At 54.0% G+C, this 17,865-nt stretch overlaps 1 protein-coding gene and 1 long non-coding RNA gene across 3 annotated transcripts; one reads left to right on the top strand and one right to left on the bottom strand.

Annotated features, from left to right (window-relative positions):
• Positions 1 to 651: 651 nt before the first annotated feature.
• On the bottom strand, positions 652 to 8,220 carry Mln (motilin). The gene is made up of 5 exons (XM_027943718.2): positions 8,193 to 8,220; positions 6,023 to 6,146; positions 4,447 to 4,563; positions 1,530 to 1,626; positions 652 to 768 (listed from the first exon to the last, which is right to left on the bottom strand). The coding sequence occupies exons 2-5, from the start codon at positions 6,137 to 6,139 to the stop codon at positions 758 to 760; spliced, it is 342 nt and encodes a 113-aa protein (XP_027799519.1). The 5' UTR covers positions 6,140 to 6,146; positions 8,193 to 8,220; the 3' UTR covers positions 652 to 757.
• Positions 8,221 to 10,471: 2,251 nt separating this feature from the next.
• On the top strand, positions 10,472 to 13,152 carry LOC114099399 (uncharacterized). Of its 2 annotated transcripts, XR_011707761.1 has the most exons (3): positions 10,472 to 10,697; positions 11,559 to 11,810; positions 12,542 to 13,152. It is a non-coding gene; the product is annotated as an uncharacterized lncRNA (long non-coding RNA). The 2 variants fall into 2 exon arrangements; XR_011707760.1 differs by lacking the exon at positions 10,472 to 10,697 and having other exon boundaries at positions 11,161 to 11,810.
• The last annotated feature ends 4,713 nt before the right edge of the window (positions 13,153 to 17,865 follow it).

Below are 17,865 nucleotides of genomic sequence, written 5' to 3'. Positions count from 1 at the left end.
CGATTCCTGTAGGGCCCCAGTTTATAAATAAATGAACATTCATTAATGTAAAATTAAATTAGAATGAAATTTCCCATCCAGTTTTGTTTAGAAGGCAGAAATAAGTGGGTTGGCTGTGCAATTTTGCTGCGGATGCTGGAGTATGTAGTCACAAGGTGATAATAATAATAGTAATTTGTTCTTTGCTGGTGCCTCGGTCCCCAGATCTCAAGGCAGATATTACCACCTTGCTTTTGCAAAGGCTCATTGAGGTTAAAGGGCTGGTTGGAAGTTACTCAGCACGGGGTTGATGCAGAGGCCCTGAAATCCTCAGGCCCATCAGACCTTCAGCTTGTCAGTACACAGAAAAAAGACCAAGATTCAAGAGACCTGGATTCTAGCCCTTGCTTTGCCATCTCTCTGGGCTTCAGTTTCCTTGCCCATAATGGAAGGGCCAGACAGATCCTCCCATTCCACCAACCCGAGTTAATATTTGAGCTTGATACTTACAAAAGGCACACATTTTGCTAATGTATGCACCATTTATGGCCAGTTCCTCAGCCCCCTTCACTTTGCCTCATGACCTGAGTTTGCCCTTTGGAAATTAGAATATTAAATAAAGAAGTCATCTCTGTGTATTTCATGCTTTATTTGCTGGCGAGGGATCTGCTTTGGAGAGGGCCCTTGGCTTCAGAGGCCAGCTGTGGGTGGGGCAGGATTTTCGGCTCATCCAGGTGTGTAGGGCTTCCTGGGAGGGTCCACCTTTCTCCTAGGAGCGTCATTTGGCTGCTGGGGAAAAGTACAGGATTGCTGCTCTGTAGAGTCCACAGAATGCCTTCTAAAACCTGCTGCAGGTCGGGGGAGCAGGGCACTGGGGGCGAGGGATGGGCGTTTTGGAAGGCACTGGAAGCTCTCTCTAGCCTGGGGCAAATCATTTAACCTCTGGGTTTCTCCCTCTGTAACACCACTTCCTCGAGTCTCTCGCCTCTCCTCCTGGACTAGAAGAAGTAATTAGTGGCTGTTTGTCAGACAAGATCTAGCTTTGCACAAGTATCTCGGGCAGAGCTTGAATCGGCAAGGCCAAATGGGGCGCAGGACTTCGATTTGCAGAACAGATTAAAAAAAAGGAAAAGCTGATCCAGAGTTCCCGTTGCAGCAGCCTCCCGGCCTCGGTGGTGCTTGGGAAGAAATGAGAATATCTGGAGCCGGGAGGCCCCGGGGTTGATTTGTCGTGGCCCTCTGCCAGAGGACGTCTGGAACCGGCCTGAGCCTTGGAGGCCAGGGCTTGAGACGGCCCCTGAGCTGGAGGATGGGGCCACTTGGCCACCAGCAGCCATCAGCCCGCCCTGTGATTGAGTGTCCTTCCCTCTGAGATGGGGCTGTGCCCCAGGAGGAGAAGGCAGCTCCGTTCTCAAGTGCGAAGCAGAAAAACAAACAAGCTGTCCTCAAACCCTGCTGGGGAGGGGGGGATGCCTGCTGCAATAGACCCCCAGGGTGGGCGCAGGGAGCCGCGGAGACCCCGCTGCGCTCCGCCCGCCGCCCACCCTTACCGGGCAGCGCCTCACTCAGCAGCCCTTCCAGGGCGGCCCGGTACTTTTCCAGCTGCTTGGAGTTCATCCTTATTCCAATTTCCACAGGAGCAGTCAGCTGTGAAATAAGGCAGCGTTAACAAGAAGAGAGAGGCGTGGAGAGGGCCCTTAACCCCTGAGCGCCCTACAGGTGCCTGGAGGGCTTAGGGAGCCGCTTCATCCAGCTGGTGGCCTATCCCCTGGGCCTCAGGGTCCCACTGAGAGTCCTAGCTCCAGTCCCAGTTCTAACCAGGGGGCAGAGTCCTGCTGAGACTTCCCCCTGAGGTAGAAGCTGAAACCGGCTGGGTGGGGCTCCAGGAACCCCGCCTGGCTTTCCACAGGGAGGGAACTCACCTCCCCTAACCAACAGCTAAGCTCAGCAGGGCCCAGGCTGGTTCCAAGGGGCTTATCTATATTAAATGATCCTGTGAGGTGCAGCCTGTCAGAGGGCCCATTCTGCAGATGAGGAAACTGAGGACAAAGATGACTTGCTTCAGGCCACACAGAGCAGCCCAGGAAGAAGACATTATGGGGGCCTGGCTGCAGGGTCTGTGCTCTCTACCCCCAAGTTACTGTTTCTCTTGTAGGTGGGGACACAGTGGGACTTACAGGAGCTGTCCACCAAGAGGGGTGCTTATGGCCTTGAGGCAGAGCTAGGGGTGCTGGCCAATCTTGCCCTCACCCCCTGCACTTCCTGGGTTAATGGTTTTGCTGCACAAAGCAGCTCACAGACATGAGATCCCTGGTTTCTCCGGGGAGAGTGGCCCAGTCTCCTGGGGTGTGGGAAAGAGCAGGCCCTCAGGGCTGAGGTTCCTGAGGAGTGTCTCTGTGGTCCTTCCTCCAAGATGAGGAGGTTGTACTGTAGCCCGGGAAGGACCTCCCAGCCCCGAGTAGCATGGATGTCAGGAGACAAAAAGGGGTGTGTGTGTGTGTGGGGGGGGGTCCTTACCCCACGCCTCCCCAGGAGGGACATCCGTTGGCTGTATGTGTTCTATGGCTCAGGCGAAGTTAGAGGCCATTCAGAGGTGCCCCTGGTCCCTGCCAGCGGCCTGACTCACCCTGTCCCCTCCGTGACCGTGACTGTGGTGAGTGCAGGGAGAAGAGGAGTCCCACCCTGCTGAGTGCAGTGAGAATGTGGAGGTCCTTCTCTGGGCCACACGCCAGTCAGAACTGGAAAGCTCCCTGGGCCTCGTCCAGAGGGAGGCGTGAGGTGAGGAGCCTGGCTCACTCTGCCCCACTCCTGTGTGGCCCAGCAAGACCCTCACCCTCTCTGGTTTGGGATTCCATCTGCTCCCTGGTGACTCCCACGCTTACATCTCCAGTCCTAACCTTGCTCTTGAATCCAGACTTGCACGTCCACCTGCCTGTGCAACATCTCCACCTGGATGCCAGCAGCAACTACAGTTCCCAGGTCCAGCCTGACCTCCTGATCTTCTATCTCCCGCTCTCAGCCAACAGAGGCTTTGCTCTCTTAGTAGCAAATCTGCCCTTCTAGCTGTTCTGGCCACAAACCTTGAAGTTGGTTTTTATGTTTCTCTTTCTTCATATTCCATATCCATTCTTTCAGAAAATCCCATGGGCTTCTATCTCTAAAATATTTCCAAAATCCAGCCACTTTGTCCTCCCTCTACCGTGACCTCCCTCCAGTTTGGGCTCTCTCATCCCCCTCCTGCCTTCTTGGTGGTCTCTCCTAGTTCTGCCTTTGCACCCTCAGTTCTCAACATAGCAGCTTGGGAAAACCCTTTAAAGTGTAAATCAGATTATGCCCCTTCTCTCTTCAAAGGTCCCCAAGGGCTCCTACCTCAGTGGAGTGAACTCAGTCTAAACAACGCCGAGTCAGCCTCCTTGCTCTTCCTGAATGCACCAGGTCCTCCTCTGCCCCAGGACCTTTGCATTGAGGATTCTTTTGTTTGGACAGCTCCTCTCCCAGACATCCCCAAGGCCCACTGCACCTTCTCTTTAAGTCTTTGCACTAATACCATCTATTCATGAAGCCTGCTCTGCCCCCCTATTTAAAATTGCAACTCGCCTCGCCTCCTCGTCCTGGTCCATCTTCCTCCATATAGCGCCTACTGATACCGACCATGTTACAGTGTTTATTTATCTTGTTTGTGGTGTTTCCTTTCAGTACCTTTTCCTTCTCCACAAGGGTGGGGGTTACCGTCTGCTCTGCTCTCTACTCTGTCCCCAGTGCCTTGCACACTGTAAAATGTATTTGTTCATTGCCTGAATGAAGGGGTCTTGGAAGCTGGAGAGCTGTCTGGGCCGGCAGTTCAAGGCCCCCTGCAGGCCGGACAGTCCCTGCCTCCCAGGGTCCCAGGCCCTGGCCAGCTCCTGTTCCTGCCTAGGAGGGGAGGGAGGGAACGGCTGCCCTCAAGATCTCTCTCCTGGGGATGCAGCTGCCTCTTGATGGTCTCCATTTGCGCTGCCCTAGATCTTTCTAAGTTGGTCAGGTTGCTGCTTTGAACCCCAATTGCACTAGGCCCTGCCTGAGCTGTCCCCCCCACCTCTTGCTCTTCCGTAAGCCCAGCCATGAGGCCGAGGGCCAACAATGCTCCTGAGCGGGGCCTGTGCACTGCTGCTCTTTCCCAAAATCCTTTGCTTCAACTCTGCCTGGGTGGCTCCTTCTCTTCATCAGGTTTGAAATAGATGTCACCTCCTCCAAGAGGCCTTCCCTGCCCCTCCCCTGCACAAGGCAGTGCCCCAGACTGCCCCCAGCCACTCCCAACCATACATTCTTCCTTGGTGCCTAAAATGATTAATTTGTCTCGTTGGTGGTGGCTGTGTCCCTCTACCAGGATGGAGCTTGTTGCTTGGATGTCCTAGAACATTCCAGGGCTGGCTGAGGTTAGTGGGCCCTGCCTCCACGGGGCTCAGTTTCTCTTCGCTGTTTTCTTACCTTGATCATTTTGTTTTCTTCCTCCTCTGAGGTCTCCTCGGGGTCTCGGGGACCTTCCTCCTCAGACCTCTGCCACACGCTCAGGGATTTCTTTTGTCCTTTGTTCCGTTCCTTTTCCTAGGGGCACAGCATTACGTTGCACATAACTGCCCTCCCTCAACCCACCAGAGGCCCCCTGCCCATCTCCAGTCGCTCAGCACTGGCCTGAACTCCCAAGGACAAGAGAACCTTGTCACCAGGTGTCTCCTGCTTGAGCAGTCGCAGGTACCTGAGGCTGAGGACCGCCCTTGGAACTGCTCGCCCACAGCCCGGCTCCAAGGGGAGCGCACTCCTTTGCGGTCAAAACACTGCACCCAGATTGTTACTGTTAATTAAGTTAAAACGCTGAGAATAACGGCCGCCCTCGGTGCATATTAAGTGTGAAAATGTGTCTTTCGTAGCCGAGAGCCTATATAAAAGGTAGCAAGACAGCCCAGCCTGTGAGGGCGCCATGGGGTGGCCCAGAACTCAGAGTCCCTGGGAAGTGATTTATAAGAGGCAAGACAGGGAGATGAATTATGGAAGAAGGAGTTTGCAGCTTCTTCATAAAAATCCCAGCGCCTGGCAATTACGGGAAGGGAAACTGTGCAATGGATGAATACGTCGCGTCCTTTGGTTACCAATTTGCTAACTTGTGTTCCACCGAGTTTGTCTATTTCTATCCAACCCCAAATCTTACCTGGCACGCTGAGTACCAGGTCCCCAGGACTGAGATCAGACACACCCCACTCCTCTGGTGTCTCTAATGGCACTCTTGGGATTCTGCTATGCACCTGCTGAGGGGGTGATTCGAGGAGATGGGTTGTCCTCTGGGGAGAGTGAGCAGCTGGCGGGTGTGGGAGGAAGGTCTGTGGGGGGGCATCTGCCCTGGTGGGGGCAGCTGGGTTCAGCCAGGTCTCTGCAAAGGGCCCCATTCCTTGGGAGTGTGGAGACCTGTCCCACATGGTGTGTAGGCAGGGACAGGCCGTGCCACAGAGCCATGAGACCCCTACAGAACTAACAAACACCTGGCCCTGCTGGGGCTTTGGTCTCAGGCTGGGGCACAAAAGTCCCATTTCTTCCTTTCTTGGTTACAGGGAGTCAAATGCCATACAGACACCAGACAATTGGGGGACAATTCATCTCCTCTCACCTCGTGATCTCTCTTTGCCTTCGACTGTTAATTTTCTGTGATTTGTGGTTTGGGTCCCAGCTCCCAGTCTGCTCCATGAAAGCAGGGATGGGGCTTAGGTTTCCTGCATGATCAGGCCCCTCACCAGGGCAGCCCCTGGCACAGAGAGGCCCAGGAAATAGTAATTGGCTTGTTAATTGAAAACTCGGTCTGAACGACAGGCAGAGATGGGAAAGGTGTCACCCAGCGAGCCACTGACATGGAGGGACCATTGGCCTTCAGGTTCTCTGGTCCTGACACTCTGCTTGGTGGCCCTGGCATAGGTAGCTGATGGTGGAGAGCTTGCTTCAGAGATGCCAGCCCTGATTCAGCCTGGGCCACTCAGGGACTGGTGCAGCCATGTTACCCGCCCACAGGGCTCCTTACCTGCATCCTCTGGAGGTCACTGTAGGTGAAGATGGGCATAAAGGCTTCTGTCTGGGAGGCCAGCATGGTGGCTGCGTGTACCACCAGCAGGGCAGCCATGGCCTTGCAGGACACCATCCTGGAGCTGGCCAGGGACAAGGGGCTCCTGTCACTAGATTTAGGGCACGGTGATAGACTGCTAATCTGTTTTGGTCCACACGCCAGCTGTGTGACCCTGAGAAAGTGGTTGGCCTCTCTGAACCCAAGCTTTCCCAGATGAACTCAGGGTACCCTCCCTGCCCCAGAGTGGTGGCCGCTGACCAAGCTCCTGGGAAAGGCCACCCAGCCTGTGCCATACACCATGCAGCCCTTCCCTTGGTTAGGTGAGGTCTTCTGGGGTCAGCTGGTCTCCTTGTGAGGCAGGAGGGACCTCATTGCTCAAAGAAAGAACTCCTAGATTATCAACAGAACCCAGGCGGCACTCCTTGGGACGGTTAGAGACGATCCAGGCTCATCAACTGCAGCTCTACCTGGAAGCCTCTGGCCACGACCCCAGGTGCACAGGAGAAAAGGCCGAGACCTTCACCCAGGCAGAGTAAGAGCCAGGTGGATAAAAGGAGCTCAGTGGGATGAGCATTGGAACTCGTCCCTCCCCAGCTCCGGGGCATCTGGCTGCCTGGTGGCCACCGTCCAGAAGCAACAGTGTGAGGGCCTTCTCTCTGCAAGCTGCCATACCCCGGGATGCAGAGAGGGCGGTGGGGAGTCCTGGAAGTGGGTATGCCTGGAGTGGCTGGCAGGAAGGCAGGCTGCAGGGGACCCCGGTGCTGCCAGGGAGCAGGTGGGTGTGGGACTGCAGGTGCGAGAGTTCGAAAGGGGTCAGAATGGTCCTGGACCTGGGTGGCACAGCCGGGCACATGTAGCCTCCCCCCAGCAGCACCCCCTCTGCCTTCTTGCCATCCCTGCTGCCTTCCTCGCCCACCCTCTGCCTCCTCCTCCCTACTTTCCTTTCTCTTCTTTTGGTACCGGGGATTGAACCCAGGGGTGCTTAACCACGGGGCCACATCCCCAGCCCTTTATATTTGTATTTAGAGACAGGATCTCACTGAGTCGCTTAGGGCCTTGCTAAGTCTCTGAGGCTGGCTTTGAACTTGTGACCCTTCTGCCTCGGCCTCCGGGGCTGCTGGGATTACAGGCCTGTGCCACCACACCCAGCCCTGCTTTCTTCCTCCTTTCCATTTTAATACCACGAGCAAGAACGCAAGCACTCAAACACCCGAGCCTCCAACCTAGGTGCATATGAATTCCCAATAGGTTGGGGAGGACGGTGACCCATGGAAGGTCACCTCTGGGAAAGCCCAGGCTGCTCAGGGGCCTGGAGACAAGAGCTGCTCTGAGGATGGTGGGAGTGGCGGAGCCCCCATCGCCTGCCCCTCCTTCCTATCTCCCCCGCCCCCTGGAGTCCCCAGGGCCCTGTTTTCCCTCCCAGCAGAGACGGATGTGTCACATTTGTGGGTCCCATTTCCTTCACAGAGGTGCTTAGATCCCTTTCCATTCTGCTGTTCACATTTAATTCACTCCATAAGAATCAATAAAAACTTTAAATAAAAAAAGGCAAAATCCAATTGCAGCTCATTTTCTTGAGCCACTGGCAGCGGCACGTCAGCTGCGTTCACTTGCGTTGGCGGCTGGGAGGGGGAGCTGGACAGAGCGGGAATCCGCTCCCCCACCGCAGGGATGGGCTTCTGCTTTCAAGGCTCTGCGCTGGATGAAGGGGACCGTCCCCCTCCCTGGACAGCTGCTGTCCCCAGCCAAGCCTGTCTTGCTTAGCTGTAGGGTCTCCCTTGGGACTAGATTGTTCTTAACTTTCCAGAGCTAAGCTGCCACGCCAAGAGGAGCCTGGGTCCCTGCCGAGCTTGGGCTTGGGTTTCTGGGCTGCTGTGGATCTGCTCGGAGCTGCCCCGGCTGCCTCTCTCCAGCCCCCAGCCTCAGCCCTGCGGCTGCCCCCATGGGGGACTTTAACACATTCCCTTGGGAGTCAGTGCAGGGCTTTCCCTCTGAACCCAGCTAGGCCTCTGAAGGTGGCAGAGGGACACAGGGCTGGGTCAGCTCCCCCACAGCCCTGCATGGAGCTGGCTCCAGCTGGAACCTCTGTGTTGGCAAGTCCCGCCCTCTTCCTCTTGTGGCTACTCACCAGCGAGGTCTGATGGAGGCTGGAGGGGTCTCGGCTTGTCCTCTGGTGTCCCACTAGTCTGATGGGCCCTTATATACCTCCCTTCTTCCCCTTGGGGCCCATTAACCTTTGCCCACACCGTTGGGGGCTCTGGGTGGGGAGCTGGATTCTTGAGGCTCATGGAAACCATGGGCAGGGCCCGCCATGCCCTGGGCTTCTGGGGGTTTCCTGGAAGGCCTCTTTGGTCAGCCAGGGTTCTGTGGAAGCCAGCCACGTCCAGGTGGCACTCGTGGGTCCACTTAAAACTCAGTGCCACTCAGAGGGCCATTTTATCAAAAGTCTTTTTGTTCCCCCCTTAAATATGTGGTGTTTTGAGCATCCCCGGGCCAGCTTTTCACTGATCAGATTCTCTGTCAGCTTGTCAGAGCGATGTATCAGAAATAACTTCTTTTTGGTCTTCCTCCCCAATCCCCTCATGAAAGAAAGGTAGGTGTGTGTGTGTGTGTGTGTGTGTGTGTTGGGGGTTTCAATCAATTAATGAAGATGGCTGAGTCCAGACCCAGGCCTGTGCAGGGCCAGACTCCACCAGGGAGCAAAGGTGACATAGAGGGGTGGGGGCACAGAGGCTCTGGATGTTTGCAGTACTGGGGTGGCCCGACACCCAGGCAAGAAATGTCTTGTGGTCATTGTGTAGTTCACACAGTAAGGGTAGAGATTCGAAGAGGGAAGGGGTGACTGTGACCCAGGGAACCCCACTTGCTGCTGCTGCCGGCCAGTGTCATTCCCAGAACACGGTATTATTCAGGGAGTGCTTGACAGACATGTTCTAATTAAAATCAGCAACCCCATGAGGTTGTGCTCTCGTTTCCCCATTTCACAGATAAGGAAACTGAGGCACAGTGAAATAGCCCCTCTGTGACCCTGCTGCAAAGTCACTTCATATACGGGTCAAGGCTGGGTGTGGCCAGGTGTGGCACAGGGTAGGGTGGGGGATGCAGGGCATGCACAGGTGGGAGGATCTCACAGAGGGTGGGAGCTGCACAGGAGGTCCCCTGTGTGGGCTGGGAGCCCTCAGCCAGGTCAAGGGTGGGGCCCTGAGGAACCAAGCAGAAGGATTTGATGGAGGGATCCTGGGGTCCTTAGAGTATCTTGAAGCATCTGTAATGAAAGCGTCATGCTGGAGGCCACTCGAGATGGGTGAAGGCTTTGGAGCTGGGAAAGGCTGAGGTGGGGAATGGTCTGGGTGTGGAATCCCGAGGCTCAGGTGGGCTGTGGCCACTTCCCCAGGGCCACCATGCTGGCCGTCAGCAGCTCCCGAGGGGCTGCCTCAAACCTCCAGATGGGGCTTGCTTCATGCCCAAGAACTTCTGCCCTCTCAGTCTTCTGGCTTTTCCCTTCAGAAAGAAACAAATGTTCACAGTGCTTCAAACCCAACACAGATAACCTCTAAATTCCCCACTCAGCGAAGCTTAATGGAAACAGATGGCGGAGGCTGGCGGCTTGCTTCCTGCCAGCAGGGTCTCTGTGCGCGGCCATCTACTCTGCATCTCCAGTCAGACCTCCTCCAGCACGCTGGGCTGGCAGAGTTGGCGGATGTGCAAGGAAATCTCTGGAATCTCTGGGATTTATCTTGAGGAATTAGAACTCTGAATGCCCTGGTAGAGCTGAGCCCCTTAATCTGCCTGATGGGGGTCTCACTGCCCCAGTTTCAAGAGGGGCTCTTAAGATGAGGTCACTGTCATGGGCTGGGGAGGTGGGGGGCTCCACAGGTACTGTGGGTTGTTAGGGTGGGGTGCAATAACACCTGCGTCTCTCACACCTAGACCAGAGCTGCCACCTTTTTTATACAGCCTGTGAGCTAGCAATAATTTTTTACACTTTTTTAAAAATTTATTTTTTAGTTGTAGTTGAACGCCATACCTTTATTTTATTTATTTTTATGTGGTGCTGAGGATCGAGCCCAGGGCCTCACACATGCGAGGCGAATGCTCTACCACTGAGCTACAACCCCAGCCCTACATTTTTTAATAATTAAAAAATCCAAATAATATTAAGACACATTGAATTTAATTTTCAAGTTTGTAAGTAGTTTTCATGGGGCACATCCACTCTCGAGTTCAGTGATGCATTATCTATAGGACCACAACCTCAGAGTTGGGTCATATGACAGAGACCTCATGGCCCACAAGGCCAAAAATATTTAGTATCTGGATATTTATAGAAAACATTGCTGGTTCCTGACCTCAACAGCAACTGGAGTATATAATAAACAACTGCCAGACATTAGTCAGCTTTTTAAAATCTCACAAGAGGTCGGTATGGTTATCGTCCCATTTCACACATGGGAAAGCTGAGGTGAAACAACCAGCCCAAAGTCACACAGCTATGCCAATGGCAGCACCAGGATTCCAACTCAGGGTATCTGGCTTCTGAATTCAGGTTTTAACCCCTGCTTTTCAGCTTCTCAGCTCTGGGGAGTTGACCACATCCAGGTGTACAGCCGGGGAAGATACACAGTGGCCCCAGGTGAGTTCCCCAAACCTGCTGCTGTCTTCCTGAGCAGCCTAAGGCGTCTGAGTGCGCCACAGTCCGAGCTGCCCAACCAGCCAAGGGCAATTGTTCCTGTGTGTGCTTCGCCTTGGAGAAGTTGGGCTTGGGCTCGAGGGAGGACCGGTGGTGGGCCAGGCCTATTTGTGCAGCACAGGAGAAAGTCCAGGCCATTTCCTGAGGCCCATGCACACCAGGGCTCTGAGATCTGCACCCTGTCTCTGCAAGGCCAGTTTGGGTTCTGGGCCAGGGATACCTTCCAGACCTTCTGTCTGAGAGAGGCCTAGGAGCCTCGAACTCTGAGATGGGCCTATGGTGAGGTTCGGGGAGAAGGGAAGTGCTGGAAACACTAAATAACCTGGGATCAGTTTTTTGAGCATGAATACATTATCGTGGATAGTGCTGAATCTCCCATGATTCAGTATTTCAGATCCAAGTAATTTGCTGTACTGCAGTGTGATATCTGTGGTTTGGTGAGGAAGGCAGGCAAATTGGGGTTCACAAGGAGCTCACTGTGAGGCAAGAGGAGAATGTGGGCTCATTGGGGCTCGGGACCTGCTCCTGGGCCACCAAGTGTGAGCAGCATGAGCTGCTAGGGTGAAGCGAACTCTGCTCCCCTCACTATGGGCTGAGCCCTTGGGGTCTGCCACCTAGGAACCTGTCGTCTCTGCCTCTCTATCAGACACCCTGGTCCCCGCTGGGCATTTCCCGAGGTGGTGGTTTCTGCCTTGGAGAGGGAGACTAGGCTGGGTAACCGGTGATGGCTGCTCGTCTTTACTGTGTACATTGTCTCTGCCTAAAATAATTAATGCCTGTTTCTCCTGCTACAAACTGGACGAGAATAAAAAGAAGGCATAGTCTCCTGTTCTTCATTTTCCAAATGAGAACCGCCACAGATGTGCAGCAGCTGAGGCTGCGGGAGGTGCAAGAACCTGCCCCGAGTCCGAGAAAGGAAGTTCCCAAAACTCGGAGGAAATGGCTCCAACCACAAGCATTAGCAGTTCAGCTCCCATCTCCTCGTGACCTTGGAAATATTGTTTGCCGGGTGCTGCCATAACATCTTCATTAATGGCCTGGAACAAGGAGGCGACGGCATGTTAATTAAATTTGCAGATGATACTAAATTGGGAGATGTAGCCAACGTCAGGGAGGACAGAGACCTAACACAGGAAGGCCGGGGAGGTTAGAAGTCTGGGCTGGAAATGGCCAGGTGAACTGCCGGACTGTGTCACCAAGGCCCCGGGGGCACAAGATGGAGGATGTGGGTGGGAGAGAGGGGCTGACAGAGAAGGAAAGCTGTGGGGGAGGAGGGGACCTGGGGGAGGTGGGATGACTCAAACACTGCCTTGTTTTCTAGATGGTTCCCTTAAAGAGGCGGAGGCCAGGAGCTAGAGGAAGGCAGGGTTCGGATGGACCAGATTAGCCTGGGGATTGCTGGAAGTGCCAAAGCTGAAGGCATAAAAATGAAAAATGGTAGGTGGCAAAAGGTTGCCTTGCTCAGAGTCCTGGTAAGAAATGTGCGTGGCCCGTGTTAGGCAAAGTACAAGGAGGGACGAAGAACCTGACGCAGGAGCCGGGGGAGGAGCAGAGAGTGGTTAAGCCCTAGTGTTTAAAGTCCCTGACGTTCCCCACAGAGCCGGAGGTGTGCAACTGGACTCATGAGTTGATGGCATTTCAAACTGGGTCAAGCAAAACACTGAGAGATGTATTTTGGGCAAGGACGGTGCCCCAGGGGACACGGGCTTTGGTGACCTGTGGGGTATTTTTATTCTTTTCCTTCTATGGCTCAGGGTCTTTTTTTTTTTTTTTTTTTTAACTCACAGATGATTTGCTGAGAAATGATACACAGCAGAAACCATACGTCCAGGACCCCATGATACAGACATGGTGCAAATGGAGAGGAAAACAGACACAGAGCGGGTCCATCCAGAATTAATTTCCAATTTGCAGAGCTGCTTGTTTGTGTGTTACATCTGCTACCCAAATTAACATTCCTGCATCTCCGATTTCCTGTGGCGTCCACTCAATGTACAACGACAACCTGGACCCGAAACAATCCGATAAAATGCATTCCTTTTTGGTTCAGCCTCATGGACTATTGACAGCGTGCAGGGGACTTGGGGACTCAGCTGAGTTTTACAATAGCATCCCTGCCGATTTCCTGGTCAATATTTCTCCGGGTGGTTAAAATACTCCTCGAAATGTCCCAGTTGCCAACTTGCTTCTGGGTTCCCTTTCTATTTATGGAGGTTTATCACAAAAGCGGCTGCCATAAAACTTCAAGAGGAGGCCACATAACTGTTTTTCCCAAGGACAGGGGATGGGTACTAAGAGCAGGGTCTGTGGTTTAGATGTCCACTGGGGTTTGTTTTTCCTGAACTTTCTGTGAATTGTGCTTGTGATACCAGCTCTATTGAATTGGATTTTAAATGTATATGTGTTTATACTTTTTATGGAGATGATGGATAGGTTTGAAGAGAGAGCAGATGGCTTGGGAAGTGACGCATTAATTATAAGGAAAGCTTGGCCTCTTATAAGCCAAGGCTCTCCTTTCTCTTTACGTCCTTTGGGGCAGGCAGCTCCTGCCTCCTTGATCGAGGGCACCAGGTGCTAGAACAGGGATCCTGGCATGTTTTCATAAATGATTAAGGCAGTCCCTGGATGAGAAAAGTTTGAACTTTCATGTTTAAGAAGGAAGGAGTCTCGGTAGAGAGTGTGTGCCGGGTGGATGGGAGCCAAATTCGCTTCAAATGTCAGCCTAATCCGGGGTAGACTCGGGTAAGAGGCGCGGGCTGTCCAAACGTTTTCTTCCATTGCACCAGTGAACTTCAGCAGTTGACTTCCCCACAGCTGCTGGGCTGATGGCTGTAGGATTTGGGGGGCTGCCAGCGGCTGCAAATGGAAACAGCAGGCCCAGTGCAGCCGATTCCGTTGACAGCTGTGGGTGGCAGTCACACAGAGGCAAGTGGCAGGGAAAGAGGGAGGATCCTGTTTCCCCTGCACTGCAGGGCTGGGGCTGCAAGACCAGGTGAGGTCTGGGGAGGTGTGGGGTCTGGGGAGGAGGGTGAGCTCACCCGGGAATGGAGTGGGGATTGTTTGCTGGTCAGGTATCAGAGACCATTCACAGTTCCGGTTCCCTTGGGGGTGGGGGGCGCTCAGGCTCCAACCCTTTCATCGGTGTATTGATGTCCAGCTGCACAGAGACCTGTTCTGCCACCATAAGCCAGCATGCTCCTCTGTTCCTGATCCTGTGGTTGCTTGGGTGCTACATGCTGCTGAAGTGGGCACCCAATGGCCAGGTCCTAAAAATCTCAGGCAGGATCCTGGAGTGAGCGAGGCACTATCCTGTGTTCACACCACAGCATCCAGGATGCAGGCAGGATGGCACTGGGGAGAGTGGTCCAGGTAGTGGCAAGTGTCAGCTGCTCTAGATCTGAAGCAAGAAGGAGATGTCCAGGGCAGTTCTGAAGACAGGGGCCTTAGGGTTCACCTTCCCTTCCTGAATAGCATCCATCCCCACTCGTTCCACCCCCCCCTTTTTTTCCTTCTCTACTTCTTAGAATAAGATTTTTCTAGAAAGAGCAATCAAAGTATTGGGAAACATTGCAGGACTTTGAGAGAACATCTCCAGATCTCAGGCAAGACCCCATCACAGAGATAATTCCTTTAATCATTATTCACTCAGGGCCTCATCTGTAGAAGTTTGACTGTCAGAACTGAATTCTATCCCAAAGAAAAGCTGTTCTCAGAGAAGATTTGCAGTTGTTCTTTGCAAAAAGGAGAGAAAAAAGAGGGAATTTATTTAAAATAGACACGTGTAATCCCCTGAGGGACAGGAGGCATAAATTGCAAGAAGAGCTCCCATCAAACCTGAATCCTCCCAGTTTAAGATTTTACTAAGAAGGACGGCAAATGAAAGGGAACAGAGGATCCCCTCTCACTTCCAAGTCACATCAAGGCAGCCAGCTCATGACAGGAAGATTACCTGCAGAAGGGCTTTATTTGATGTGAAAAGGGTTAACATCATCTCAGTAGATTAGAAATTCTCTGACTCACTTAGGAGTGAGAAGCAAAGGCAGAGTTTGACACCTAGGGGTGTGCAGAGGTCCTCTTTAGACCCTCCCGAAGCAAAGGGGGGAACGGTCAGACTGGCTTTGTGGTTAATTGGCATTTGCGAGGATCTTGAGTTTTATTGTTGTTTTGGGGGATGACCTTGCTAAGTTGAGGGGAGGCCGTGGGGGGCGAGAGTGGGATGATGTTTAGTTCAGGGTGGTGGGTAAACGCCGTGGCCAAAGATCCCACCAGAGAGCAGCTAGCTAATGTCAGCTGCCCAGCATTCAGCTACGTGCTAGGCACTGCTGTGTGTGTGTGTGTGTGTGTGTGTGTGTGTGTGGACTGATGAGGGAGCACAGCCTGTTCCTGCAGGAGCACCTGCTCTGGCTGACAAAGAAAGACGACCTCCCAGGAATCGATGCTGAATTCCACAAGGTGGCACTTAGCATGGGCAGAAAGCTGGAGGACTTCAAGGCCAGAGCCACGGCAGACTTCCAGAGGGACTAAAGGAGCAGGTTGGCCGTGTGGCCAGAAGCCACAAGAGCCCCAGAAACTTTCTCCTTGACCAAGCTACCCTCTTCTCCCTCTCTGCCTCTCTTTCTCTTCCCTCCCGGACACATTCCTCTGCCCTCAGCACCTCCCCATGCCCACCTCCACTCTCCCCAGGGACTGAGGACACATTTCAGGCCAGCCATGTTATTGGATTTTAAATGATGTGATGGCTTTTTAATTCTGGCTCTAATTGCCTTTCCGTGCAGGGCACTGAGAATGGTTGATTACCAAGCAACTGGGCCCGGCGGTGACATTCCTTCTCCTATGTCCCTTCAAGCTGCAGTGAAAGGGACATTGCTCTCAGGGCCTTGAGACCGGGGTGCTTAGTTGCAAGCCCCCAGATTCCCTCCTGCAGCCACCTGGAGGCCCTCTGGGACCTGTGCACTGTGCTGACAGTCCCAGCTCCCTGGCCACGCTGGGGCACTCAATCATGCAGCTTTGGAACTTGGAGGGCTGAATAATCTAAACAAATGGATGTGGACATATTTCCCTTTTCCCCAAGGGCAGAAAAATTCCCCTGCTGAGTCCCTGGAACAATCACCCCTCAGTCAAGGGTACTCAGGAAAGCCAGAGCATCAGGAAGCTGGAGGAGAAGGGGGCTGGCTCTGCGGCTGTCCTGCGGTCAGCTCTCAAGGAAAGGCACTCCTGAAAGAAGAGCCTGGTCCCCTTGCCCCCAGTCGCTGGGCTTTCAGGTCTGTACAGGGCATCCCATCGTCCTGCACTGTTTTTCCTCAAAGCTCATGATGGCAGGCCCAGTTGTCTGTGCAGTGCCGAGGAGAAGGCCTCACTTTGTCCTAAACGACTGTCCACTAGCTTAGTGAGGCCAGGTCCCTGCAGAGACCGGCTCTGAACAGACCACCAGGGCAGATGCTGCCCAGGGATAAGACAGCTCACCAGGGGACCACCCAGCCTGGGCAAGGCAGCACTGACCACAGAGTGGGCAGCAGGTATTCCTTCACCCTCCAGTTCACAGCTGCCACCCCCAGGGCTTGCATGACCCCTCGAGGCTGTACTAGAGGGGTCAGGAACAGGGGAGGGTGCCCAGCCTCCCCTCCCCCACCAGCCTGCTGGCCTCCATGGCTGCCGCTCCGGGTTGCTTTTCTCCCCTCCACGTTCTCTGTTCCTCCATCATAGCCACCTCGTAGCCTGGCAGTGAGTAGTTACACCTGAAGGCCCCTCTTCACAGACCCCCAGTCGCCTCTTTCTCTCCCCTTCTGTGCCCTGAATTCTTAAGATGCTGACTAGCTGGCCCAAGGTCATAGGCCAGCGACTGTGGCACTGAACACGGGGCCCTGGGAAACAGGAATGTGGCTCCTTGAGGGCTAAACTTGAGGGAAGGGGAACCAGAGGGCGGCCTCCCCTCCAGGAGCTGAGGACCAAGGAGGCCACCATCAGGGAGTTCTGTCCTCCAGCAACATGGCTGAACTGCACGTACTGGAGAGGGAGAGACCTGAGCCCAGGCCAGAGGAGAGTGGAAGGGGAGCCCTGGAGGGGGAAGTTCAGGGGCCAGCAGGAGGGGGTGCTGACGTCAGCCTCCCAGCCTGGCAGCCCCCTTCCTGCTGGGCCTGCGTCTCCCACCGCACTGTCACTGTCACAGCGCGGGTATGACAGGCTCCACCCAGCCTCCCTCTTTCATCTCCGCAGTTCAATTCGCTGATTTAACATTTCCCCGAACACAGGGTTGGTTTTTCCCCTCTTGCTTGATTTCCTGGGGTTTGTCTCTTCATTGTTTTTCTTCTTAAAAGAATAAAGCCAAAGACAAGCACCTGTCTTTTATGCTCGACACTGAAATTTTGCAGCTGTAGGTGCTAAAGGAGGTGGTGGGAGGCGGGAGGAGAATGTGTGGGAGCTGGGACAACAGGGACAGGATTTCCGCATCTGCTGAGGACAAACCTTGCATCTGGAAGAAGAGCCCCCCTCTGCATACCAGGATGGGGTGGGGATATTGTAGCTGGCACTAGAGGACGGTCCCATGAGGGAGCAACCTAGAGCCCTGAGTGACCCTGATGACACTCGGGGTCTACACAGGTGCTGGCCTCAAAGGCTGGATTAGGGTCATTCCCATAGCCAACTGGGTCATGCAGAGATAGGGTCAGCCCTGCCACCTCTGCTGCGGGAAGGTCAGAGCAAACAAGAGGACTCAGGCAGCAAGGGCCATGGGGCCTGCTCCTCTGCCTGTCAGTCCTGTCCTGACTGCAGAAGCAGGAGAGAGTTGGGTCATGTCTGGAAACCGACAGGTCTGCATGGCATACATGCCCTGGGGGCAGGGGACCGGATCACACAAAGCCCCAAAGCCATGTGTGGACATTTATCATGGTTTGACTCTTAGTGAACACCCCTGCTCCCATTCGGAGCAGACAGGAAAGACAGAAGGGCCAGATTCTCCATGTCCGTCTCTGTCTCTCTCATGGCTAGGATCTGCACACATCTTGGCGACTTGGTCAACTGCTCACTCTTGTCCTGGACTGGGAGTCCAATTGCCCAAAGTGGGGAAGAAAATCAGGCTTCCTCTCAGTGGCAATGGGGGCCACCTGGCTTGTTC

This window comes from Marmota flaviventris, chromosome 6, assembly GCF_047511675.1.
Source record: "Marmota flaviventris isolate mMarFla1 chromosome 6, mMarFla1.hap1, whole genome shotgun sequence".
Lineage (NCBI taxonomy): Eukaryota > Metazoa > Chordata > Mammalia > Rodentia > Sciuridae > Marmota > Marmota flaviventris.
Note: the sequence above shows the minus strand (reverse complement) of the source record. Positions and strands in the feature narration are given on the sequence as shown.